The sequence below is a fragment of the Pleurodeles waltl genome, chromosome 12, assembly GCF_031143425.1.
Source record: "Pleurodeles waltl isolate 20211129_DDA chromosome 12, aPleWal1.hap1.20221129, whole genome shotgun sequence".
Classification (NCBI taxonomy): Eukaryota; Metazoa; Chordata; class Amphibia; order Caudata; family Salamandridae; genus Pleurodeles; species Pleurodeles waltl.
This window is the reverse complement of record NC_090451.1, coordinates 91,576,070-91,602,435: the sequence shown is the minus strand read 5'-3', so window position 1 is coordinate 91,602,435 and position 26,366 is coordinate 91,576,070. Positions and strand designations below refer to the sequence as shown.

General features: G+C 45.0%; 1 protein-coding gene across 1 annotated transcript in view; it reads right to left on the bottom strand.

Moving 5' to 3' along the window:
* The window catches only part of LOC138267693 (fibrillin-2-like), a 367,800-nt gene that overhangs the window by 111,586 nt on the left and 229,848 nt on the right, over positions 1–26,366 (bottom strand). Inside the window, exons 19-25 of the mRNA XM_069216842.1 lie at positions 24,996–25,115; positions 24,592–24,729; positions 21,724–21,774; positions 19,749–19,874; positions 16,947–17,174; positions 13,325–13,450; positions 11,588–11,716 (exon numbers count right to left, since the gene is read on the bottom strand). Coding sequence (XP_069072943.1) covers positions 11,588–11,716; positions 13,325–13,450; positions 16,947–17,174; positions 19,749–19,874; positions 21,724–21,774; positions 24,592–24,729; positions 24,996–25,115 — 918 coding nt within the window. The remainder of the gene's footprint in view (positions 1–11,587; positions 11,717–13,324; positions 13,451–16,946; positions 17,175–19,748; positions 19,875–21,723; positions 21,775–24,591; positions 24,730–24,995; positions 25,116–26,366) is intronic.

The following is a 26,366-nucleotide window of genomic DNA, read 5'->3' as shown; positions in this document are numbered from 1 at the left end:
CCTTTGCTGATGCTATGTTTACAATTGAAAGTGTGCTGAGGCCTGCTAACCAGGCCCCAGCACCAGTGTTCTTTCCCTAACCTGTACTTTTGTATCCACAATTGGCAGACCCTGGCATCCAGATAAGTCCCTTGTAACTGGTACTTCTAGTACCAAGGGCCCTGATGCCAAGGAAGGTCTCTAAGGGCTGCAGCATGTCTTATGCCACCCTGGAGACCTCTCACTCAGCACAGACACACTGCTTGCCAGCTTGTGTGTGCTAGTGAGGACAAAACGAGTAAGTCGACATGGCACTCCCCTCAGGGTGCCATGCCAGCCTCTCACTGCCTATGCAGTATAGGTAAGACACCCCTCTAGCAGGCCTTACAGCCCTAAGGCAGGGTGCACTATACCATAGGTGAGGGTACCAGTGCATGAGCATGGTACCCCTACAGTGTCTAAACAAAACCTTAGACATTGTAAGTGCAGGGTAGCCATAAGAGTATATGGTCTGGGAGTTTGTCAAACACGAACTCCACAGCACCATAATGGCTACACTGAAAACTGGGAAGTTTGGTATCAAACTTCTCAGCACAATAAATGCACACTGATGCCAGTGTACATTTTATTGTAAAATACACCCCAGAGGGCACCTTAGAGGTGCCCCCTGAAACTTAACCGACTATCTGTGTAGGCTGACTAGTTTTAGCAGCCTGCCACAAACCGAGACATGTTGCTGGCCCCATGGGGAGAGTGCCTTTGTCACTCTGAGGCCAGTAACAAAGCCTGCACTGGGTGGAGATGCTAACACCTCCCCCAGGCAGGAATTGTCACACCTGGCGGTGAGCCTCAAAGGCTCACCTCCTTTGTGCCAACCCAGCAGGACACTCCAGCTAGTGGAGTTGCCCGCCCCCTCCGGCCAGGCCCCACTTTTGGCGGCAAGGCCGGAGAAAATAATGAGAAAAACAAGGAGGAGTCACTGGCCAGTCAGGACAGCCCCTAAGGTGTCCTGAGCTGAAGTGACTCTAACTTTTAGAAATCCTCCATCTTGCAGATGGAGGATTCCCCCAATAGGGTTAGGATTGTGACCCCCTCCCCTTGGGAGGAGGCACAAAGAGGGTGTACCCACCCTCAGGGCTAGTAGCCATTGGCTACTAACCCCCCAGACCTAAACACGCCCTTAAATTTAGTATTTAAGGGCTACCCTGAACCCTAGAAAATTAGATTCCTGCAACTACAAGAAGAAGGACTGCCTAGCTGAAAACCCCTGCAGAGGAAGACCAGAAGACGACAACTGCCTTGGCTCCAGAAACTCACCGGCCTGTCTCCTGCCTTCCAAAGATCCTGCTCCAGCGACGCCTTCCAAAGGGACCAGCGACCTCGACATCCTCTGAGGACTGCCCCTGCTTCGAAAAGACAAGAAACTCCCGAGGACAGCGGACCTGCTCCAAGAAAGGCTGCAACTTTGTTTCCAGCAGCTTTAAAGAACCCTGCAAGCTCCCCGCAAGAAGCGTGAGACTTGCAACACTGCACCCGGCGACCCCGACTCGGCTGGTGGCGATCCAACACCTCAGGAGGGACCCCAGGACTACTCTAAGACTGTGAGTACAAAAACCTGTCCCCCCTGAGCCCCCACAGCGCCGCCTGCAGAGGGAATCCCGAGGCTTCCCCTGACCGCGACTCTTTGAATCCAAAGTCCCGACGCCTGGGAGAGACCCTGCACCCGCAGCCCCCAGGACCTGAAGGACCGGACTTTCACTGGAGAAGTGACCCCCAGGAGTCCCTCTCCCTTGCCCAAGTGGAGGTTTCCCCGAGGAACCCCCCCCTTGCCTGCCTGCAGCGCTGAAGAGATCCCGAGATCTCTCATAGACTAACATTGCGAACCCGACGCCTGTTTCTACACTGCACCCGGCCGCCCCCGCGCCGCTGAGGGTGAAATTTCTGTGTGGACTTGTGTCCCCCCCGGTGCCCTACAAAACCCCTCTGGTCTGCCCTCCGAAGACGCGGGTACTTACCTGCAAGCAGACCGGAACCGGGGCACCCCCTTCTCTCCATTCTAGCCTATGTGTTTTGGGCACCACTTTGAACTCTGCACCTGACCGGCCCTGAGCTGCTGGTGTGGTGACTTTGGGGTTGCTCTGAACCCCCAACGGTGGGCTACCTTGGACCAAGAACTGAACCCTGTAAGTGCCCTACTTACCTGGTAAAACTAACAAAAACTTACCTCCCCCAGGAACTGTGAAAATTGCAGTGTCCACTTTTAAAACAGCTATTTGTCAATAACTTTAAAAGTATGCATGCAATTTTTATGATTTAAAGTTCCTAAAGTACTTACCTGCAATACCTTTCGAATGAGATATTACATGTAGAATTTGAACCTGTGGTTCTTAAAATAAACTAAGAAAAGATATTTTTCTATACAAAAACCTATTGGCTGGATTTGTCTCTGAGTGTGTGTACCTCATTTATTGCCTATGTGTATGTACAACAAATGCTTAACACTACTCCTTGGATAAGCCTACTGCTCGACCACACTACCACAAAATAGAGCATTAGTATTATCTATTTTTACCACTATTTTACCTCTAAGGGGAACCCTTGGACTCTGTGCATGCTATTCCTTACTTTGAAATAGCACATACAGAGCCAACTTCCTACATTGGTGGATCAGCGGTGGGGTACAAGACTTTGCATTTGCTGGACTACTCAGCCAATACCTGATCACACGACAAATTCCAAAATTGTCATTAGAAATTGATTTTTGCAATTTGAAAAGTTTTCTAAATTCTTAAAAGACCTGCTAGGGCCTTGTGTTAGATCCTGTTTAGCATTTCTTTTAGAGTTTAAAAGTTTGTAAAAGTTTGAATTAGAACCTAGAACTAGTTGTAGATTCTTAAAAAGTATTCCAACTTTTAGAAGCAAAATGTCTAGCACAGATGTGACTGTGGTGGAACTCGACACCACACCTTACCTCCATCTTAAGATGAGGGAGCTAAGGTCACTCTGTAAAATAAAGAAAATAACAATGGGCCCCAAACCTACCAAAATACAGCTCCAGGAGCTTTTGGCAGAGTTTGAAAAGGCCAACCCCTCTGAGGGTGGCAACTCAGAGGAAGAGGATAGTGACTTGGAGGAAAATTCCCCCCTACCAATCCTATCTAGGGAGAACAGGGTCCCTCAAACCCTGACTCCAAAAATAATAGTCAGAGATGCTGGTTCCCTCACAGGAGAGACCAACACCTCTGAAATCACTGAGGATAGCCCCAGTGAAGAGGACATCCAGTTAGCCAGGATGGCCAAAAGATTGGCTTTGGAAAGACAGATCCTAGCCATAGAGAGGGAAAGACAAGAGATGGGCCTAGGACCCATCAATGGTGGCAGCAACATAAATAGGGTCAGAGATTCTCCTGACATGTTGAAAATCCCTAAAGGGATTGTAACTAAATATGAAGATGGTGATGACATCACCAAATGGTTCACAGCTTTTGAGAGGGCTTGTGTAACCAGAAAAGTGAACAGATCTCACTGGGGTGCTCTCCTTTGGGAAATGTTCACAGGAAAGTGTAGGGACAGACTCCTCACACTCTCTGGACAAGATGCAGAATCTTATGACCTCATGAAGGGTACCCTGATTGAGGGCTTTGGATTCTCCACTGAGGAGTATAGGATTAGATTCAGGGGGGCTCAAAAATCCTCGAGCCAGACCTGGGTTGACTTTGTAGACTACTCAGTGAAAACACTAGATGGTTGGATTCAAGGCAGTGGTGTAAGTAAATATGATGGGCTGTACAATTTATTTGTGAAAGAACACCTATTAAGTAATTGTTTCAATGATAAACTGCATCAGCATCTGGTAGACCTAGGACCAATTTCTCCCCAAGAATTGGGAAAGAAGGCGGACCATTGGGTCAAGACAAGGGTGTCCAAGACTTCAACAGGGGGTGACCAAAAGAAAGGGGTCACAAAGACTCCCCAGGGGAAGGGTGATGAGACAACCAAAACTAAAAATAGTAAAGAGTCTTCTACAGGCCCCCAAAAACCTGCACAGGAGGGTGGGCCCAGAGCCTCTTCACAAAACAATGGGTACAAGGGTAAAAACTTTGATCCCAAAAAGGCCTGGTGTCATAGCTGTAAACAGCATGGACACCAAACTGGAGACAAGGCCTGTCCCAAGAAAGTTTCCACTCCAAACTCCCATCCAGGTAACACTGGTATGGCTAGTCTCCAAGTGGGATCAACAGTGTGCCCAGAGCAAATCAGGGTCCACACTGAAGCTACTCTAGTTTCTGAGGGTGGGGTGGATTTAGCCACACTAGCTGTCTGGCCGCCTAACATGCAAAAATACAGACAGCAACTCTTAATTAATGGGACTAGAATAGAGGGCCTGAGGGATACAGGTGCCAGTGTCACCATGGTGACAGAGAAACTGGTTTCCCCTGGCCAATACCTGACTGGAAAAACTTACACAGTCACCAACGCTGACAATCAGAGAAAAGTACATCCCATGGCAATGGTTACTTTAGAATGGGGAGGGGTCAATGGCCTGAAACAGGTGGTGGTCTCCTCAAATATCCCAGTGGACTGTCTGCTTGGAAATGACCTGGAGTCCTCAGCATGGGCTGAGGTAGAACTAAAAACCCATGCAGCAATGCTGGGTATCCCTGAACTGGTGTGTGTGAAAACAAGAGCACAGTGCAAGGCACAGGGTGAACAAGTAGAGCTGGAGTCTGGAAGAATGGCCCAGCCTACCAAGAGAACAGGAAAGTCAGTTGGGAAACCAACTGCAACACAGCAAAAGAAAGGGAACCTCTCTTCTCAGGAAGAAGTTCTGCCCTCTGAGGGAACTGAGCCTTTGGAGCTTGAACCTTACCAGGTTGAGCTCTTGGGCCCAGGGGGACCCTCAAGGGAGGAGCTGTGTAAGGGACAAGAAACCTGTCCCTCTCTTGAAGGCCTTAGGCAGCAAGCTGCTGAAGAGTCCAAAGGCAAGAAAAATGGAACACATAGGGTCTATTGGGAAGATGGACTCCTGTACACTGAGGCCAGAGACCCCAAACCTGGTGCCACTAGGAGAGTGGTAGTGCCTCAGCTGTACAGGAAGTTCATCCTAACATTGGCCCATGACATTTCCCTTGCTGGACATTTGGGACAAACCAAGACGTGGGAGAGGTTAGTCAACCACTTCTACTGGCCCAATATGTCCAACATGGTTAAGGAGTTTTGCCTCTCCTGCCCCACCTGTCAAGCCAGTGGTAAGACAGGTGGGCACCCAAAGGCCCCCCTCATTCCACTTCCAGTGGTGGGGGTTCCCTTTGAAAGAGTGGGTGTGGACATAGTTGGTCCACTAGAACCTCCCACAGCCTCAGGAAATATGTATATCCTGGTAGTAGTGGATCATGCTACCAGGTATCCTGAAGCTATTCCCCTTAGGTCGACTACTGCCCCTGCAGTAGCCAAGGCCCTCATTGGTATCTTTACCAGAGTGGGTTTCCCTAAGGAGGTGGTGTCTGACAGAGGTACCAACTTCATGTCAGCATACCTAAAGCACATGTGGAATGAGTGTGGGGTGACTTATAAATTCACTACACCATACCATCCACAAACTAATGGCTTGGTTGAGAGATTCAACAAGACATTAAAAGGCATGATCATGGGGCTCCCAGAAAAACTCAAAAGGAGATGGGATGTCCTCTTGCCATGTCTGCTTTTCGCTTACAGAGAGGTGCCACAGAAGGAAGTAGGATTCTCACCCTTTGAACTTCTGTTTGGTCATCCTGTAAGGGGACCACTTGCTCTTGTTAAAGAAGGCTGGGAGAGACCTCTCCATGAGCCTAAACAAGACATAGTGGACTATGTACTTGGCCTTCGCTCTAGAATGGCAGAGTACATGGAAAAGGCAACCAAAAACCTTGAGGCCAGCCAACAGCTCCAGAAGTTTTGGTATGACCAAAAGGCTGCACTGGTTGAGTTCCAACCAGGGCAGAAAGTCTGGGTTCTGGAGCCTGTGGCTCCCAGGGCACTCCAGGACAAATGGAGTGGCCCTTACCCAGTACTAGAAAGGAAGAGTCAGGTCACCTACCTGGTGGACCTGGGCACAAGCAGGAGCCCCAAGAGGGTGATCCATGTGAACCGCCTTAAGCTCTTCCATGACAGGGCTGATGTGAATCTGTTGATGGTAACAGATGAGGATCAGGAGGCAGAGAGTGAACCTCTCCCTGATCTTCTGTCATCAGACCCAAAAGATGGCACAGTAGATGGAGTGATCTACTCAGACACCCTCTCTGGCCAACAGCAAGCTGATTGTAGGAGAGTCCTACAACAGTTTCCTGAACTCTTCTCCTTAACCCCTGGTCAGACACACCTGTGTACCCATGATGTGGACACAGGAGACAGCATGCCTGTCAAGAACAAAATCTTTAGACAATCTGACCATGTTAAGGAAAGCATCAAGGTGGAAGTCCACAAGATGCTGGAATTGGGAGTAATTGAGCGCTCTGACAGCCCCTGGGCTAGCCCAGTGGTCTTAGTCCCCAAACCTCACACCAAAGATGGAAAGAAAGAGATGAGGTTTTGTGTGGACTACAGAGGGCTCAATTCTGTCACCAAGACAGATGCTCATCCAATTCCAAGAGCTGATGAGCTCATAGACAAATTAGGTGCTGCCAAATTCTTAAGTACCTTTGACTTGACAGCAGGGTACTGGCAAATAAAAATGGCACCTGGAGCAAAAGAGAAAACAGCATTCTCCACACCTGATGGGCATTATCAGTTTACTGTTATGCCCTTTGGTTTAAAGAATGCCCCTGCCACCTTCCAAAGGTTGGTGAATCAAGTCCTTGCTGGCTTGGAGTCCTTTAGCACAGCTTATCTTGATGATATTGCTGTCTTTAGCTCCACCTGGCAGGATCACCTGGTCCACCTGAAGAAGGTTTTGAAGGCTCTGCAATCTGCAGGCCTCTCTATCAAGGCATCCAAATGCCAGATAGGGCAGGGAACTGTGGTTTACTTGGGACACCTTGTAGGTGGAGGCCAAGTTCAGCCACTCCAACCCAAGATCCAGACTATTCTGGACTGGGTAGCTCCAAAAACCCAGACTCAAGTCAGGGCATTCCTTGGCTTGACTGGGTATTACAGGAGGTTTGTGAAGGGATATGGATCCATTGTGACAGCCCTCACTGAACTCACCTCCAAGAAAATGCCCAAGAAAGTGAACTGGACTGTGGAATGCCAACAGGCCTTTGACACCCTGAAACAGGCAATGTGCTCAGCACCAGTTCTCAAAGCTCCAGATTATTCTAAGCAGTTCATTGTGCAGACTGATGCCTCTGAACATGGGATAGGGGCAGTTTTGTCCCAAACAAATGATGATGGCCTTGACCAGCCTGTTGCTTTCATTAGCAGGAGGTTACTCCCCAGGGAGCAGCGTTGGAGTGCCATTGAGAGGGAGGCCTTTGCTGTGGTTTGGTCCCTGAAGAAGCTGAGACCATACCTCTTTGGGACTCACTTCCTAGTTCAAACTGACCACAGACCTCTCAAATGGCTGATGCAAATGAAAGGTGAAAATCCTAAACTGTTGAGGTGGTCCATCTCCCTACAGGGAATGGACTTTATAGTGGAACACAGACCTGGGACTGCCCATGCCAATGCAGATGGCCTTTCCAGGTTCTTCCACTTAGAAAATGAAGACTCTCTTGGGAAAGGTTAGTCTCATCCTCTTTCGTTTGGGGGGGGGTTGTGTAAGGAAATGCCTCCTTGGCATGGTTGCCCCCTGACTTTTTGCCTTTGCTGATGCTATGTTTACAATTGAAAGTGTGCTGAGGCCTGCTAACCAGGCCCCAGCACCAGTGTTCTTTCCCTAACCTGTACTTTTGTATCCACAATTGGCAGACCCTGGCATCCAGATAAGTCCCTTGTAACTGGTACTTCTAGTACCAAGGGCCCTGATGCCAAGGAAGGTCTCTAAGGGCTGCAGCATGTCTTATGCCACCCTGGAGACCTCTCACTCAGCACAGACACACTGCTTGCCAGCTTGTGTGTGCTAGTGAGGACAAAACGAGTAAGTCGACATGGCACTCCCCTCAGGGTGCCATGCCAGCCTCTCACTGCCTATGCAGTATAGGTAAGACACCCCTCTAGCAGGCCTTACAGCCCTAAGGCAGGGTGCACTATACCATAGGTGAGGGTACCAGTGCATGAGCATGGTACCCCTACAGTGTCTAAACAAAACCTTAGACATTGTAAGTGCAGGGTAGCCATAAGAGTATATGGTCTGGGAGTTTGTCAAACACGAACTCCACAGCACCATAATGGCTACACTGAAAACTGGGAAGTTTGGTATCAAACTTCTCAGCACAATAAATGCACACTGATGCCAGTGTACATTTTATTGTAAAATACACCCCAGAGGGCACCTTAGAGGTGCCCCCTGAAACTTAACCGACTATCTGTGTAGGCTGACTAGTTTTAGCAGCCTGCCACAAACCGAGACATGTTGCTGGCCCCATGGGGAGAGTGCCTTTGTCACTCTGAGGCCAGTAACAAAGCCTGCACTGGGTGGAGATGCTAACACCTCCCCCAGGCAGGAATTGTCACACCTGGCGGTGAGCCTCAAAGGCTCACCTCCTTTGTGCCAACCCAGCAGGACACTCCAGCTAGTGGAGTTGCCCGCCCCCTCCGGCCAGGCCCCACTTTTGGCGGCAAGGCCGGAGAAAATAATGAGAAAAACAAGGAGGAGTCACTGGCCAGTCAGGACAGCCCCTAAGGTGTCCTGAGCTGAAGTGACTCTAACTTTTAGAAATCCTCCATCTTGCAGATGGAGGATTCCCCCAATAGGGTTAGGATTGTGACCCCCTCCCCTTGGGAGGAGGCACAAAGAGGGTGTACCCACCCTCAGGGCTAGTAGCCATTGGCTACTAACCCCCCAGACCTAAACACGCCCTTAAATTTAGTATTTAGGGCTACCCTGAACCCTAGAAAATTAGATTCCTGCAACTACAAGAAGAAGGACTGCCTAGCTGAAAACCCCTGCAGAGGAAGACCAGAAGACGACAACTGCCTTGGCTCCAGAAACTCACCGGCCTGTCTCCTGCCTTCCAAAGATCCTGCTCCAGCGACGCCTTCCAAAGGGACCAGCGACCTCGACATCCTCTGAGGACTGCCCCTGCTTCGAAAAGACAAGAAACTCCCGAGGACAGCGGACCTGCTCCAAGAAAGGCTGCAACTTTGTTTCCAGCAGCTTTAAAGAACCCTGCAAGCTCCCCGCAAGAAGCGTGAGACTTGCAACACTGCACCCGGCGACCCCGACTCGGCTGGTGGCGATCCAACACCTCAGGAGGGACCCCAGGACTACTCTAAGACTGTGAGTACAAAAACCTGTCCCCCCTGAGCCCCCACAGCGCCGCCTGCAGAGGGAATCCCGAGGCTTCCCCTGACCGCGACTCTTTGAATCCTAAGTCCCGACGCCTGGGAGAGACCCTGCACCCGCAGCCCCCAGGACCTGAAGGACCGGACTTTCACTGGAGAAGTGACCCCCAGGAGTCCCTCTCCCTTGCCCAAGTGGAGGTTTCCCCGAGGAACCCCCCCCTTGCCTGCCTGCAGCGCTGAAGAGATCCCGAGATCTCTCATAGACTAACATTGCGAACCCGACGCCTGTTTCTACACTGCACCCGGCCGCCCCCGCGCCGCTGAGGGTGAAATTTCTGTGTGGACTTGTGTCCCCCCCGGTGCCCTACAAAACCCCTCTGGTCTGCCCTCCGAAGACGCGGGTACTTACCTGCAAGCAGACCGGAACCGGGGCACCCCCTTCTCTCCATTCTAGCCTATGTGTTTTGGGCACCACTTTGAACTCTGCACCTGACCGGCCCTGAGCTGCTGGTGTGGTGACTTTGGGGTTGCTCTGAACCCCCAACGGTGGGCTACCTTGGACCAAGAACTGAACCCTGTAAGTGCCCTACTTACCTGGTAAAACTAACAAAAACTTACCTCCCCCAGGAACTGTGAAAATTGCACTGTGTCCACTTTTAAAACAGCTATTTGTCAATAACTTGAAAAGTATACATGCAATTTTTATGATTTAAAGTTCCTAAAGTACTTACCTGCAATACCTTTCGAATGAGATATTACATGTAGAATTTGAACCTGTGGTTCTTAAAATAAACTAAGAAAAGATATTTTTCTATACAAAAACCTATTGGCTGGATTTGTCTCTGAGTGTGTGTACCTCATTTATTGCCTATGTGTATGTACAACAAATGCTTAACACTACTCCTTGGATAAGCCTACTGCTCGACCACACTACCACAAAATAGAGCATTAGTATTATCTACTTTTACCACTATTTTACCTCTAAGGGGAACCCTTGGACTCTGTGCATGCTATTCCTTACTTTGAAATAGCACATACAGAGCCAACTTCCTACAGTGTGGCTTCAATGAAGCCCACCAGTAATGCAGACATTACGTCAAGGGAAGGGCCAAAACTGATCCCCAGTGACCATCAGGTAATGGCAGGAAGGTCCACCTCTAAAACAATGGTGTTTACCAACACATTATCTTCAGGTCCCTCAGATTATGCATCTACAGTTCAGAAAGCAAAGAAAAAGGGTCAACTTAAACTGTAGTGAAAAGAGACTCCATAGCAGAACACATTTTTAGCTGGATTTAATTTGGCTTTCATAGAAACAAGGCAGAAGTTATGAGTGATGACCAGCAATTATCAATGATTGCACAGTTGTGTAGTTAAAAGTCTAAATCTCATGATTGAGTGTGCTCTTACTGTGCCAATATTCCATTTACATGCCCTCAAGGGGCTGAGGTTGGAAAGTGGAGGAAAGTGTGAAAAGAAAACTTTGGTCCTCATTCCTGTTTGCATGGAAACTATGTGAAAATACCATTAATTGGAATGTGTTTACCCAAACCTGTATTCATGATATTACCACATATTCAGCTTTAAATTGTAATACAAGGTGGAACAGTGTGCCCACAAATTTTTCTGTACGTAAAAGTACAGATTTAGACAACGTTTTTCTTGGGGGTAATGGACAGGATGAGATATTTCAATAAATGAACTTGTGGTAATATTAGATTTCTTTAATTCATACAAAGAGTTACATATACATTAGTTGGCTTATCATACATTTAGAACACCTTTATCCCATTCCAGGTTCTCTAAATGAGACAGAGGGCCCTCTTGGAAAACTTACTTAGGAAGTTGTCTTACAAGTGCAATAACAATAAGGTAGGAGGTCAGATAACTACAAGAAGTGTGCATTGAAGACATTTTAAAACGGTAAGGAGAAATGTGAGGTTTTTTTAACAGGAAAGGCAAAAGTGGAGGCATGTGATAATGAGAGAATCTGAAATTTCATAACTTTCTAGATGATAACTTATCAACCAGAATGAGTTGTTATATGTTGCAGAAGTTGTTAGTGACATCAGAAGACAGGAAAAGCTAAGGGGAGAAGTAAAGTGGCTTCTTCTCTATCTATCACGAGGTGGGCAAGAATAGAAGCACTTTAAGGAGATGACCATGGGAGCACAACATGGAGCACTTATAGTACACGTTAAAGTTCTGGGCTAAGTATATGAGATACATCACATCATCAGGTTCTTACCCATGCAGTTCTTCATCATCATGAATCCGCTTTCATAGCCATCGAAGCACTCGCACTCAAAACTTCCAGGTGTGTTCACGCAGGTCCCGAACCCACACAGGTCAGGAGATATCCGACATTCATCAATGTCTAATAAGGAAAGCAGAACAATGTGAGACAAAGAATCAACACTCTTTTCATTCTCTGTGATCAGTTCTTTCGCAGTATGGGGAATGCTTAATAGGATGTTCTCCAGTGGCAACAATTCACCAACCTGCAGGAAGAATTGATTATGCACTGGCTACAATTCAGAGCATCTATAATGCACAGGATATTACCCAGAGAATTATAGCGCTCTGGCTATAATCCAAAGCATTTTAATGCACTGTTTATAAGCCATGGAATTATAACGCACTGACTATAATCCACTGAATTATAAAGCACTGGCGATACCGTAGAGAATTATAATCCCCTGGCTATGACCCATAGACTTGATAATTCACTGGCTGTAACCCATTGATAATGCATGACTATAATAACCTGTCGATCAAAATGTCCATTCTCTAACTAGCCTTCTTACAAGCTAATTATTTTATGGTTAATAACACAAAATGATTACTAAAGTAAAAGCACTTGTCCTTTGTATGTTAACACACCTTAATTTACTCTGTGTTAACTTTTTTCAGGGCAAAAAAAGTAAACACAGAGTAAATTAAGGTCTGTTAACATACTAAGCACAAGTGCTTTCAACTGTGTACTCGTGTTCTATAAAGATTTACTGAATTAATATTACCATTTCAATTACAAGATGGCCCTCATTATGGAGGTGGGAGGGAGAACTGAGCAGGAATATTTCCTTTCTCAGAATTACAAATATCACTTGAATCCTCTTGTAATTCTTGGATGCAAGAATACTGCAGTATTCTAACTTGGGCTCTTAGAAATAGGGAATAAAAACGGAAAGGGAAGTTTGTTCACCTGGTAATTTCCCACATTCAGCCCACTTTACCACTCTAAAATTTACCAAGAATGTGATATTACACGTGTATTCTAATTCCTTATTTAGCAGTTTACACTGACAGGTCAAATTAGAAATTACACAGTACACAGAATAGGGGGCTTATGTTTTGATTCATCACTGGTTCCACACTGTTAATGAGTTGTCTATGTTGGTCATTGAAGTTATAAATCTTATAAAAAGTTACATACAGTAGATTATATAGGCTACACGTATTATATATGTGGCAGTGGCATAGTCAGAGGAGCTACAATATAGAAAGGAGTCACAGAAATGGACAATGGGACTACAATATCCAGAGGATTTCCAGGCATCGTCAAAGTGGCTGCGGTACTGAAAGGTGTGTGAGAAAGCATATCAGGAGCTACAGAACTGAAAAGATTGCCAGAAATGATCAAAGGGAATATAGTACTGAAAGGAGTCCCTGAAAAGTACTGAAGAGAGTGCCAAGAATGATGAGTCCATCAAAAGTACTGATATAGGTCACAGAAATGGTGACTTGGGCTCCAGTGGGGAAAGGTATCACTGAAAGAGTATCAGAAATGGTGGAAGGGAATACAGTACTGAGTGGAATCAAAGAAAGGGTGAATGGGGCTCAATACTGAAATGAGTCATAACAAAGTAGCAAAATAGAGCTTCCATTTAAGAGATACAGTATTACAAACTGTTGTGGTGCATTGCTTGGCTGCAGATATGCTTCCTTTGGTGAGAAATCACTTTCTAGCTAATATTTGACTTACCAGTACAGTTCCTTTCCTCTGAATCAAGGGCAAACCCGCTTTCACAGTTACACCTGAAGCTGCCGATGGTGTTTCGGCAAGTGCCATGAGAACAGAGCCCCGGGAACACCTTGCACTCATTCACATCTACAGTGGAGGAAGGAGCAAAAAGCAAATGATCACTCGCTGAGCTTGATGTGGTGAAGCAAGGGCTAGAGTAGCCCTAAAAATCTCAACATGGGTACACATACTCTAATATTAGTAAAGCAGATGAGATGCATGTTGTGAAGTACTGAATCAATTGTATTTGGTCAAAATGAATCAACAGAATGTACTTGCAAAGCATTTATTTACAAATGTGTCATATCTACAAGAAATGTGGTTTCAGAATGGTACAAGTTATTGGTGCAGGTGAGTGGGGATGACTGGGACAATCCGTCACTTATAATTTACACTATAACACATAATCACTTTTACTTTAGACGTATTACAATTTCTGGGAGTTATTCAACAATATTACGTTTTACATATTGCCCTGCTAAAATATTGTATCCAGAAGATTGAAAACCACAATATCAGGAAGGTAAGCATATATTTACTATTTTAACTACTCCTATACCTACCTTGACTATTTATACATATGTAGGTTGATCTGGAGTTAAGAATAATGAATGCACACTTACCTATATATACTTTTCAACATGGCTTTAGTCAATATGCTGGTTACAATATTGTAATAGGATGAAATGTTGTTCTTTAATATTGTGATATACTGTTCACTTTCAATCACATGGATTTGAAGTGACCCAAGGCCTGATTCACAAAGATAAACTTACACATTTATGTAAGTTTACAATTGTTTGCTATTCACAAAGGGATTTGCAGCTACTATCTTTACGAGTGCAGATTTTCTACACATAAAAACACCTATCTTTTTATGTGCGGAGACTCTGCACTCAAAAAGATACTACTTGTAAATCCCTTTGTGAATAGCAATCAATCATAAACTTATACAAAAGTGTAAGTTTAACTTCCTGAACCAGGCATCCAGTGTTTGGCCAAGTAGTAAAGCTGGGATCAGAACCAGGGTCTTGAGATCCTAGGTTACTTGCTTGGGGCCTGATTTTGAAATTGGCAGACGTGTTACTCCGTCACAATAGTGACAGATAGCCTGTCCACCAAAATCTAAATCCCATTATGTTCAATGGGATTTAGATTTTGGCGGACGGAATATCCGTCACCATTGTGATGAAGTGACCTGTCTGCCGAGTTCTAAATCAGTCCCTCAGTCATTAATACACATCTCCAATCGGGTCTTCTAAAATAACTTCATAACTAATGATTATCAGAAAGGGGCACGCAACAGAAATGCTTAGCTATGTAGTAGAGGCTAGAATGGGAAAACGGTCAAGCAGTTCCTTTGGTTAGTACTCTGAGTTCAGGAAGAACATGTTTGTATTAGCTGCTGTTCTGAAAGCCATAACTTCAGAAAGAATACTTAGAGGGCCACAATTAAGATAGTTGCTTGCAGATGGAATCTTTCATCAAAAGATATTGTTACATGTTTGGGATAAGCATGATAATAGGCTTCTGCAGTAATTGGGAATCAAGTAGGAAACGTATAGTTCAACTAAAGTGTTTCTGTCTGAGTTGGAGAAGGGTACAAATCAGAAATTGTCTGATTTTGGGAATAAAGCCTGCAACCTGCGAGGAATCCACTGGTGGGATGTCTTACACCATAGGGTTGGTATGTTTAATACATTCCACACAGTGAATCTCTTTATGAATTTTCATTACCATATAAACTTTAAATCTGGGTCCAGTCCTGGCAGTGCACTGAGACGAGTCAAGTTTGTTGAGAGAAGGGTTTAATTGCTGATAGTTAATGATGCTTAAAAAACTAGTGAGAGGCGATATGGAATCGGTAAGTGGAGCTACATAGTTAAGGAGTGATGCCCTATTAGCGAGCGGTGCTAGAGAGCTAAAAAGTGACAAGTGAGTTGTGAGTTTAGCTAAGAGCTAATAGCTGAGGGGTGTTGAAAAGATTGTGAGTGGAGTATGTGCTGAGAGATGTGACAGAAATGATGGATGAGTGAAGCTAGGTACCGAGAGCTATTTGTGAGTGGAGTTAGAAGTCGAGTTGAGATGATAGATCGGTGACTAGAGTTAGAGAGCTGAGATGTGATGAGTCAGTGGTGAGTGGAGCTAAGAGCTGAAAGGTGATGAGGGATGGGTGAGTGGTGAGTGGAGCTAAACACTGAGAGATGATGAGGAATAGGTTATGGAGCCAAGAGCTGAAAGCTGATGAGGGATGGGTGAGTGGTGAGTGGAGCCAAGAGCTGACAGGTAATGAGGTATGGGTGAGTGGAGCCAACAGCTGAGAGGTGATGAGGAATGGTGAGTGGAAGTAAAAACTGAGAGGTGATGAGTGATTCATGAATGGAGCTAGAAAGCTGAGTGAATCAGTAGTCTTGCGAGGTGATGAGTGATTGGTGAGTGGAGCTAAGAACTGAGAGGTGATGAGTGACTTAGAGTGGAGGTGGAGAGCTGAGAGGTGATTTATGAAAGTGCTAGAGAGCTGAGAGATGGCGGAATTGGTGAGTGGAGCTAGAGAGCAAAGAGATGATTTGTGATAGAGATAGAGATTTAAGAGACAATGGGGGTCATTCTAACATTGGCGGGCGGCGGAGGCCGCCCGCCAATGTTCCCCCGTCAAAATACCGCTCCGCGGTCACAAGACCGCTGAGGGTATTTTGAGATTTGCCCTGGGCTGGCGGGCGGCCGCCAAAAGGCCGCCCGCCAGCCCAGGGCAAATCTACCTTCCCACGAGGACGCCGGCTCCGAATGGAGCCGGCGTAGTGGGAAGGTGCGACGGGTGCAGTTGCACCCGTCGCGTATTTCAGTGTCTGCTTTGCAGACACTGAAATACACAGTGGGGCCCACTTACGGGGGCCCCTGCAGTGCCCATGCCATGGGCATGGGCACTGCAGGGGCCCCCAGGGGCCCCGCGGCACCCCCTACCGCCATCCTGTTCCTGGCGGGAGACCCGCCAGGAACAGGATGGTGGTAGGGGGTGTAAGAATCCCCATGGCTGCGGAGCGCGCTCCGCAGCCATGGAGGATTCACCCAAGCAGCGGAAAGTCGGCGGGAGACCGCCGACTTTCCGTTTCTGACCGCGGCTGAACCGCCGCAGTCAGAATGCTCGAGGGAGCACCGCCAGCCTGTTGGCGGTGCTCCCGTGGTCGGTGACCCTGGCGGTCACCGGCCGCCAGGGTCAGAATGACCCCCAATGAGTCTCTGTGAGTGGAGCTAGATACCTGCGAATTGATGAGGGATCGGTGAGTGGGGCTAATAACTGAGAGACGATGTGTAACTGGAGGAGGAACTAGAGAACTGAGAGGAGACGTGTGACTGGTGACAGTGGCAAGCATGCTGAAATGTGGCCAGTAAATCACGCTATGTTGAATTATAATACTGATAGGTGATCTGCGATTGGATTTTCCAGAAGCAGCAAACAAGCATACTCCATTTTTAAGAAGTGATATAATTCATTTTAGACTTGGGAGTGTGCACGTTTTTGCAGTATAGCATGTGTCTGTGTGAAAGAAGCAGGCCGTAAATAGGAGAATGGACTTCTTTGTACCTTTGTAAAATGGTCTGCCAGACAGTATATCACCCCTGTTTGCAAATCCTGGACCTCTGGGGCAGATAGTCCTATACTCGTCACTTTCAGGCTTGGGGCACTCCTCACAGTCGATACCCCAGGCGGCACCAACAGAGCAGCAGCACATGTCCATCCTGTACTTCCCAGGTAGCTGCCCTGTGCACTCATCCTCGTCCCACTTCAAGAAGCACTGCTCGACCCGCACATCTGTGAAAAAGCACAAAGAAGGAAAATGTCAAGAGCCAAGTTGTGCATTTTTCCTCCATTGATATCTCAACTTCTACTATTTAAAAAGGGATTCAGGAAGGTTCTGAAGTCTCAAGAAAAAAACATGGATAACAGTGGACTACTGAACACTTTCTCCATTTAGTGGACCAATAATGAACCTTGTGCCTCTTCAGTTTGATATGATTATGAATGTTCTTTAAATGGCTTTCATACACTATAGGCTCAGGAGACGGGTAGGTTTGGAACAAACACACATTGGCGAAGTGATGTTTATTCTAGCCATGGTACTCTGTGGCACTGTCCCAAAAGTACTATTCATTTCACAGTCATTGTGCGGGAGAGGCCTCTGGCTTTTTATACTTTGCAAGATGCATTTATTGACAAGAAGAATTGTCCATGCAGATCGTGCACACAGAGGCCCACACACTCCACTACACAAATTGCATGGTGGTCATGAGTGCGTCAATATGGATGGCTGAAACTGGAGAATCTGAACATAAAGCAACTATAGACTATCCTTTTACATGGATATGGAGTCTCTGTCTGACACTTTTCCGAGTGAATTCTCAGCACTGAAACCCTCTCCCTCCATGTATTACAGCAGAAGCGTTACCACAAGCAGACCAAAGACTGTATGGAACTCTACGGCCCATTGATCAAACTCATGGGATGCTCTCTGCTTGTACTGATAGTGGCAATCCACTCTTCCATCTAGACCGCTACCTAACCTGTATAATATATATATTTTTTAAACTCTGAACTGCCTCTTGAATATTGTCTCCACAGACAGGACCACTACAGCATTACATTTTGGAAACTTCTTTTCATAACCACAGACATGTTCGTATATTAAACCATCTTTGCAGGTAACTGAAATTGGCGTCTTACTAATATCTCACACTTTTAGAATGATCGCTTACCCTCTAGGGTATCTTGGAGTTGTCCTTCCTCCTTTAGAGCAGCCCTGACATGACATTTGTTGTCAAAATGTTTTTAGGGGTTTTGACAATAGCAGGTCCTGTATTTTACACATGGCGCAGGGTACTCTTTCTTCTTCCTAGGAGCCAACTCTTCTTAATTAATTTGACCTTTGCCACTGGTAATTTCCAAATTCTGCTTTTGACTTGTTTACCTGGATCTCACATCATTGATCTATTTTTATATGCACTAAAATGATCAACCCTTTCATCAGAAAACAACAGTCCAAAGAAATCAAAATGATTGCTTTATTGCATGACTAACTTTACCTTCCTGCCTGACCCAAAACCACTACCCCTTTCACCCCTTATTTCCTCTTGTATACTAAGTAAATTTCACTTTGAGTATGCATGTATCACGACTTTAGGATTCCCTTCGCACAAGTGCAGTGCTCCGCTCAGTGTGTGCACAAATAATTTCAGGATATGTAAATGTTTTGTCCTTTTTCGTGTTGTATTGATCTTGTGTGTTCCTTGTTTATATTTCAGCCTGGAGAAAACTCTAGGCTTGCCCACCAATACAAGGAGAAACATATAGGCTGAGTGAACATTCCAGTACACAGGCAGCTCTTACTTTATATTCAGAAATGAAAAATAGGTGTATATGTAACATGTTAACATTTGAACATCTGGCTGAAGTGTTGCTGACATTTAACAGCAGCTGTCACTGTGTGTTAAAACATGTTATGAAATACATGTCTATATGTAATTATTATGATGTGTCTTCAATCTAAAATGTAAGGCGCACAGCATTCCAGGGTGGCCACTTGATCTGGAACCTCTAGAATAGCCTGACGCCAGGTTGTATTGCTCCCGAATAAACTTTGGGATAAAAACGACACCCTGTCTGACCATTATTCTTAACAGTAATCAAACCTGAGCATTTATGTATCAGCTCTCGTCTATACTGTTGCTAATTTGTATATCAAGATTTTATTTACCTTTTTAAACTCTCTATGTTAATGTGGCACTCTCCCACTACATATCCCTTTTCTGTCTTGCACTATGAAATGTTCAGCAAAGTAAAGTCGGTCTGTTAATTTCTACATCCGCATAAAGCCCACAGTGTACATAGAATGACTAATCCTATGATGAATAGGCCACTTTAAACATAACCCCCAAAACCAATAAACCAAAGAGAAACCCAAGTCTTCCTGAGTCTCATTTCTAGATTTATTTATGAAGGCTGACTCACAATCATACGGTCACTCCTAAACCATACAAGTGCTGCCAAACAAATCATTCTAACTCTCATATCCTTTCAGAGAAATTATGACTATACACATGTTCCTGTGCTTGGAAAAAATAATGTGATGGCTGCTCTCTTATTCTGCCTGTTCTTTCCATCAAAAAGAGCATCAGCCTATTGCGTACTCCTCGACAGGTTCTTTGCCTCTCATTTGGCATTAAACCTCTGGTGCTCTCACCTATGCATGTTGCTGTCAAGCCTTCAAGGAGACTCTAGCACGTATGAAGGCTTGTTCTTCCAGCTCATGCAACATCAAGAAAACCACCCCTCTTTGCCTAGGCATGGCCTTCCTCTCCCATTGAGTCTCATATACTTGCTTCTCCTTACCTACGCATGTTCTTCCAGTCCCATCCAGTGTCAGACCTTCTGGGCACTCGCATTTGAAGGATCCGGCAGTGTTCACACATCGTCCATTGGGGCAAACGCCAGGGAAGACGTCGCACTCATTCACATCTGCTCGCACAGAAAGACAGAGCCGTTAATGTTGGACCACTTCACAGTGAGGGGGGAACAATCAATACTGCCTGGTGGCTCTTGCAGATGTATAGACAAAACAACATATCCAAAAGCATGAACTCAGTAACAAGAACTGAATGGACTCATCTTTGTCCATTTCCCCAGGAAACATAATACTTAGAATATTACTGCCATGCATGCAAATAGGGTGTATGCTGTAACTTTTATCACACACACTATGATGTCGTTTGTGTACTATTCTGCACATTTATAAAGAGTCTGGAAAATGGCAGCATGATTGTTATGAGGGCTTGGCATCACTAGCGTAATTCTCTTTAGTGTATTTACTGTAAAATTACCTGTAATTATCAGTAATTCTGCTTGAAGCGTAATCCAGCATTTTGTGCTATTTTCATAGTGCAAAAGTCACCCTTGCGTCCCCAATGGGACCCTGGATGCTTTTGGCACTAAGAAAATATCACTAAACGCTACAGGACATGAACAGGAGTAGCCAGCAGCCACTCACTTGCTCTAATTTCATTGTTGCTATGCTCCCGTGGAAGGAGTTTTGCCCTAAATTACTCTTAATTACTCAAGATGGTGTAATTGCATAATCTTGGTAATCTTGCATCACAAGAGTAATGGATAATTTCTGAAATTATTTTGATTATGCCAGCCTTATTTAGGCAGAGGCCTATTTGTTATCTGTAACACACCCAGAAAACACATCTTCAGCATTCAAAATGGTACACTGACTGGTAGATGAATCCAGAATTTGTTTCAAATTACCTGCTGTAGCGCTTAACTCTTTTTACAGAAAAGGACACTGCCTACTCATAGGTGTTTTTAAGCCTTGTTGTCCTGGTTGTTTTCCCCCTTGCCACCAGGCACAGAATTATACCACCTCCTTACCGTATGAAGAAAAAGAAGACGAGGAGAGAAACCTCCTCCCTACTAGTTGTTACAGAGACTGAAATGTTTTCAATAATTTGCATAAAAAGAGCAATGGATAATAAGAAAAACAAAACAATGAGGATTGGGCAAAGGAAATTTAGGTTACTATCTACAGGTGAAGTGGCCAAAAAGCCACCACAGTGGTCCTTGTCAATGTAAGAAAACTCTAAAGGATAGCACAATCAAACATGAAACATGACGGGAGGGCGGCAAACTTTTTCCAACGGTTTGATTTAGAGTTTGTTGGGCGCAGGTAAGTTTGTTAGAATGCCAGAGGACTTTACCTCCGCCATCCTGAGGGATCACCACCAGCCAAATTTGAGTTGTTCACCTGCCCTGAGGACAACTTATACATCATGGCTATTTCTGTTAGTGTAGGAACAGTTTGACAGATGACACAGTAAAAAATAATGAGTGGCCAAACATTTCCTGATTTTTTTAATTTTACAAAAACATACCCCTAAAGCAAGAGTTTGTTTTTTAAAAATAAAAAAAACTAATGGTGCCCAGACAATGGGTGTTTTTTCTATGGTGTGGGTGTCATTTTTTTTTTTTTGTATTGTCCTTCACTTCCCGGATATTCCTGGTGGTGATGTACATTGAGAAAATCCCTTGACCACCCACTCTATATAAGGTGGACAGTCACTTGGCTTACATCTAATGGCCCATACTCCTTCAGACTGTTGGAGGAAGGTTTTGATAATGGATTAATTTTATTCCCTTGGCGTAAAGCTTGTAGCTCACCCACCTCTAAATCAGGTGGTTAGAATCAGAAATTGGGGGGCATTGGATTCCATTGTACTGCGACAGAGTACCCTACCAGACAAATTCTAAATTTGAAATCACAGCCTTAGTGCAGATTTGCTGAGAGCTTTGTGGTGGTGAAACTCACCTTCACATGTCACCCCCTTCATCCTGGCGTAGCCTCTAGGACAGGCTGGGTCTGAGGGAAACAAGAAAATGATAATTTAGTACTTCAGTTTGAAGCTGAAACAAGCATTAATATAACCCTCACATTGACACCTTCCCAAAATAGCACATGGCTGTGGAGTGACTCACCAGACTGGTCGGGATCCTCAAGAATTATTACGGGCATGTGGAAGACTGCCATAATGGCAAATAGGAGGAGCATGGATGGAGGACACATTAGAGGATAGGTAATGCCACAAATGTCCCTAACTGACTGCCCAGTTCTTAATTTGTTCAGTTTATCTGGCACCTTAGCAACACTGAAGACAGATGAGGATCCAATGTTTCAGGTCATCCAGGTATAAGGAAATTTTCTATTAACATCAAACTCTAAATCAGATCCATTACAGTTAAAAGGCTGTGTTGACCACATGGCCTACCATGGAATTCTTTTGACTAGATTAGTGGTGATATCTACCACTACCAATTTATATTGGTAATATTCTTTATCTAGCACCTACTGCTGTTCGTAACATGTGCAGTAACTAGTATTGCAGTGCACTAGAGCTGACCGTGCATTGGATAATAAATAAATACAGTTGATACTAGGCGCTAGTGAGAGGTGTTAGCTGGAGGGGACAGAAACAGTGCTGGTTGTTTGCTGTAGAAACTGACTGCTCCTCTGTTTCTATGCAACTGGTTATGACGTTAGTGAAGGAGAGGGAAAACATCTTAGGACTTGCAGGTGGATCTGGAAGGAGGCAAAGGACATACGAAAACCAGCACTGCTGGCAAATGTTTATGTATGTACTTGGTTGACTAAGACACAGGCGGCTGCAGGCACATCACTTCTTCTCGTTACAGGAAAGGAGCTGTCACATCCATGCTACCAGGTTCAAAGTACTATAAGTGATTGACAGTTTACTTAGTATGGAGCGTCTTCTGCTCACATGTTGGGCATTAGTTCAACTAAGGGGGTTATTTATAGGCCAGCAGATCCCAGATATCCCTCCTGGTTTCAATGGCTGCCAGTAAGTGAAGGATTGGTGCATGTGGATGTGGAAAAAGAGACTCTTGAGGAGCAATGAAGTGTCGGCTAGGCAGTAGTGAAAGTAGGACATCCCTGGAAGACTGGGGTGAACCTGTGGGTTTGTTTCTTCTTGTTAACTCCACTAAAAGGAAGCTCTGGTGGCCTGCAAATAGCAGTCAAAGGCAGACAAAGAACACAACAGCTCACACTGCTTCAATATCCTAGCACCTAGTGGGTCATTCAGACCCATGTGGGCAACTTGCTAGACATCTAGGGCAGTGCAAGAACTCACACTCTAGACACTGCACCCCATTGAGAGATCACTGCGTACTTGACTGATGTCACTGATGGAGTTTTGTCATAGATGAATGCTTAGTGGGCAGCCATGATGCTATAGCCCACACTGCATTCTCTTTCGCTTTTCAGATCTAAAACTGAAAAGCAAAACAAAAATGTCACTCACATTGCAGTCACTTGCAGGAAAATGAGTAATGGATGCTTCACAAAATGTTGGGCCAGGGATATGCCTCCGTAATCTGGTGGACCTGGACTTACCCAGTGGGACGTCAGATCAAGGGTTTCTGACAATGGGGCAAATTGAGGCTTTTCTATAAGTGGTCTGGCTGTTCCCCACCTCTAAATGAGAAGAGGGAACTGCAGGATTGGCAGGGCAGATGCCTAGTCAGTATATCCTGGGCATGTTGCACTGACAAATTGTAAGCAAGGCATCCTGTTTGTAGCACAAAGTCACAAAGAATGGAGTTTTCCGAAAAGAAAGGGATGCGGCTCAGTTTTATTCCTAATGTGAGAGAATGAACTACAAAATGGAAATATCCTATTTAAATTTTACAGTTGCAAAATCAGTGTTTTGATGAAATCCAAATGCACAGCCTCACCATTCAAAGAGTTAGTGAAGTATGAAAACATTTGGTAACTTCAATTAGAAATCTGAATATAGGTAACAGAATGACTGTATTTAGACACCATTTTCTTTAGTACATTACAGGCATGGGTTTCACTTTTAAAGGTGATTAGGAGTATGTCTTTTCTGACCCCATGTAAATCAATAGAGCAGCACTAAAACACATACAAGCGAGGAACAGCTGTAAATATGATAGGAGGTGTTACATGATATGTCCCATTGAGGCAGGATATGGTAGTCTGTGACAGGGAATATCCCTTACTTTATGGTCTGGAACAGCACCCAGGGGTTTTCTGACTCCCCAGCAACAAGATGTGTATGTGGGAATTGTGCAAAGGTCCAGCAGAGGTTTTCTGAATGCTTTGCCATCTGATAATCTAAGCCCATGAATAGCAATAATGTTTACCTGGCCCACACGGGATTCCATTGTATAACCTATGACCAGTGTCAATGCGGAAAAGGGATTTTAACATCACTGTGCAGCACTGGAAGCCTTAAGAAAAGGTTGAAGTTTTCCAAACCTCTACAAAGCTCAGGTATTACAGACAGAGTTTTGAGCAGGATGCAATTCAAATAGGATAAACATGTTGCAGCCTAAAAATGTATGGTATTATTGTTCTATCCAATTGTGTTACTTGATTTCTTTCTTAGAAAACATGAGCAACGGCCCACCTGCTGAGGCATTATTTTACTTGATTTAATTATGCTGTAATTCACAGAGTGTGGAGTAATGAGAGGACACGTCTACTCAGAGTTTGAAAAACATTGACCCATCTGTGCATTTTCCTGCATTTACAAGCTTCTGCGGCATAGACGTACTCCCTAGACTTTGCCCACAGCTAAGAGAAGCTCAGGTACCCCCCAACTGATATACCAGGTGTATGGAAGAGTTGCATTACCAATTTCACAGCGTTCACAGGGACTGCCCCAGGCAGCTCCCAGGGTTGCACAACATTCAGACTTCAAGGTAGCTCCATTGATGTTCACTTCACAGCGGCCATCTTGACTGTTCAGCCAGCACGTTCCCTTCATGCTGTCTGCAGTGGGAAGAAACACAATAATGTATTAGGAGTCCCATCTTTCAACGTGTAAAGGATCCAAAACAGGGACAATTTTGATATGTTCTAGAACGGTTTATTCTCCAAGATCACAGCGTATGGCCTAGGCTGGATGAATATTCAGGACTGCACCCTCAACCCTCCCAACTCATGATTCTCTTGTGCCTGCATATGGCACCCTAGTTAACAGTGGACACATTCTGAAGGACCCCAAACTTCCAGCCTCAGGAGGAGGGCGACCTTACCTACACAGATGGTTCCTGTGGAGTCAACTTTGCTTCCCAGGGAGCATTCACAGACAAAGGAGCCAGCATTGTTTCTACAGACCCCGTTCACACATGGATTAGATGCGCACTCATTGATATCTGTGAAAAGAAATTAGATTTTTTTTATACCACTTGCAGGCCAAAGGTAGTGGACACCCAAATTTATTGACATCAAACTTGATAGTAATTCACAGGCAGGAGACAATTATGGTATCTTGCAATATAAAAGAAACTGACAAAACTAGTGAAAATGTACAAAGAAAGAAAAGGTAATGGTGAATATCAAAGAAATTAATTCTGCTAATAAGTAACTGGCCCAATTAACAGTACTAAGAATTGCCAGTAAGCAATACACGATCCCTGATAATATTGACAAACGCAGTTTTTTTTTTCGTTTTTTTTTCTATCGTTTGTTTTCATTCATTGATTATTCATTCTGCTTTCTTTTCTTCTGCTGCTTCCTTCTTCTGTCTCTTACCATTTTCACTGCTGAATTTCTTTATTTCCCTTCGGTTATGGAGATTATTTCCCTCCATTTCCATTCACATGAGTGTACTAGTGGATTTTGTCCAGAGGGATGCTAGTAAGAATTGGTGCAAGTTCCCCAGAGTAAAAGCTCTAGGTTGAATTATGTCACTCACAGTTAATCGTGTTTCTGAACTCTGAACTATCAGGTCTACAAATTCCATATCCAAAAATTCCAGTCACAGGGACACTGGACCTCATTACCCTTCTGCAGGCAGCATTCAGACAGCCCAGCCTGTCTGACCCAAGCAGTACCATGGGTGCGTGAGGAGCAGACAATGCTCCCTATACACACCACAGCCAGCCAGAAACCTATGGCTCAGACCACACCGCAGGGGCTGCTTTGTCCTGCAGGACTTTCTACCCACTTAGAAAAGGTGAACAATGTCCATGTTTTTGCCTGGAATGAAGAGAAATACCCGTTAGAGGACCCGGTGTGGCTTAGTCTTTGCAATTTTCTCAATTCCAGGGAGAAAACGTGTAATTGCAAGAAATCAGTGTGGGCGTACCAGCTCGAATCAGAGATTTCAGCCATCAGTTATCTCTGCATTAAATATGAGCCAACCCTTAACGAGCCTAATATACCTTTAGGGTTAAACCAAACTACCTTCCAAATTAAACATTACTCCAAAAACTTTTTCTGCAGCTACATGTACAGCTAGGGGCTCATTTTAATTGATGAGGATGGTCCACAAGCCCATCGGTAACGGAACAAGCCCAACTCTCTCCATCTAAGTCAGAACCGTCCAACATATCCGTAAAACCCTGGTGCTGTTTTGGGGGCCTTTTCTAAGATGGTGCTCCCACGAGAACCTTGAGCTTGTC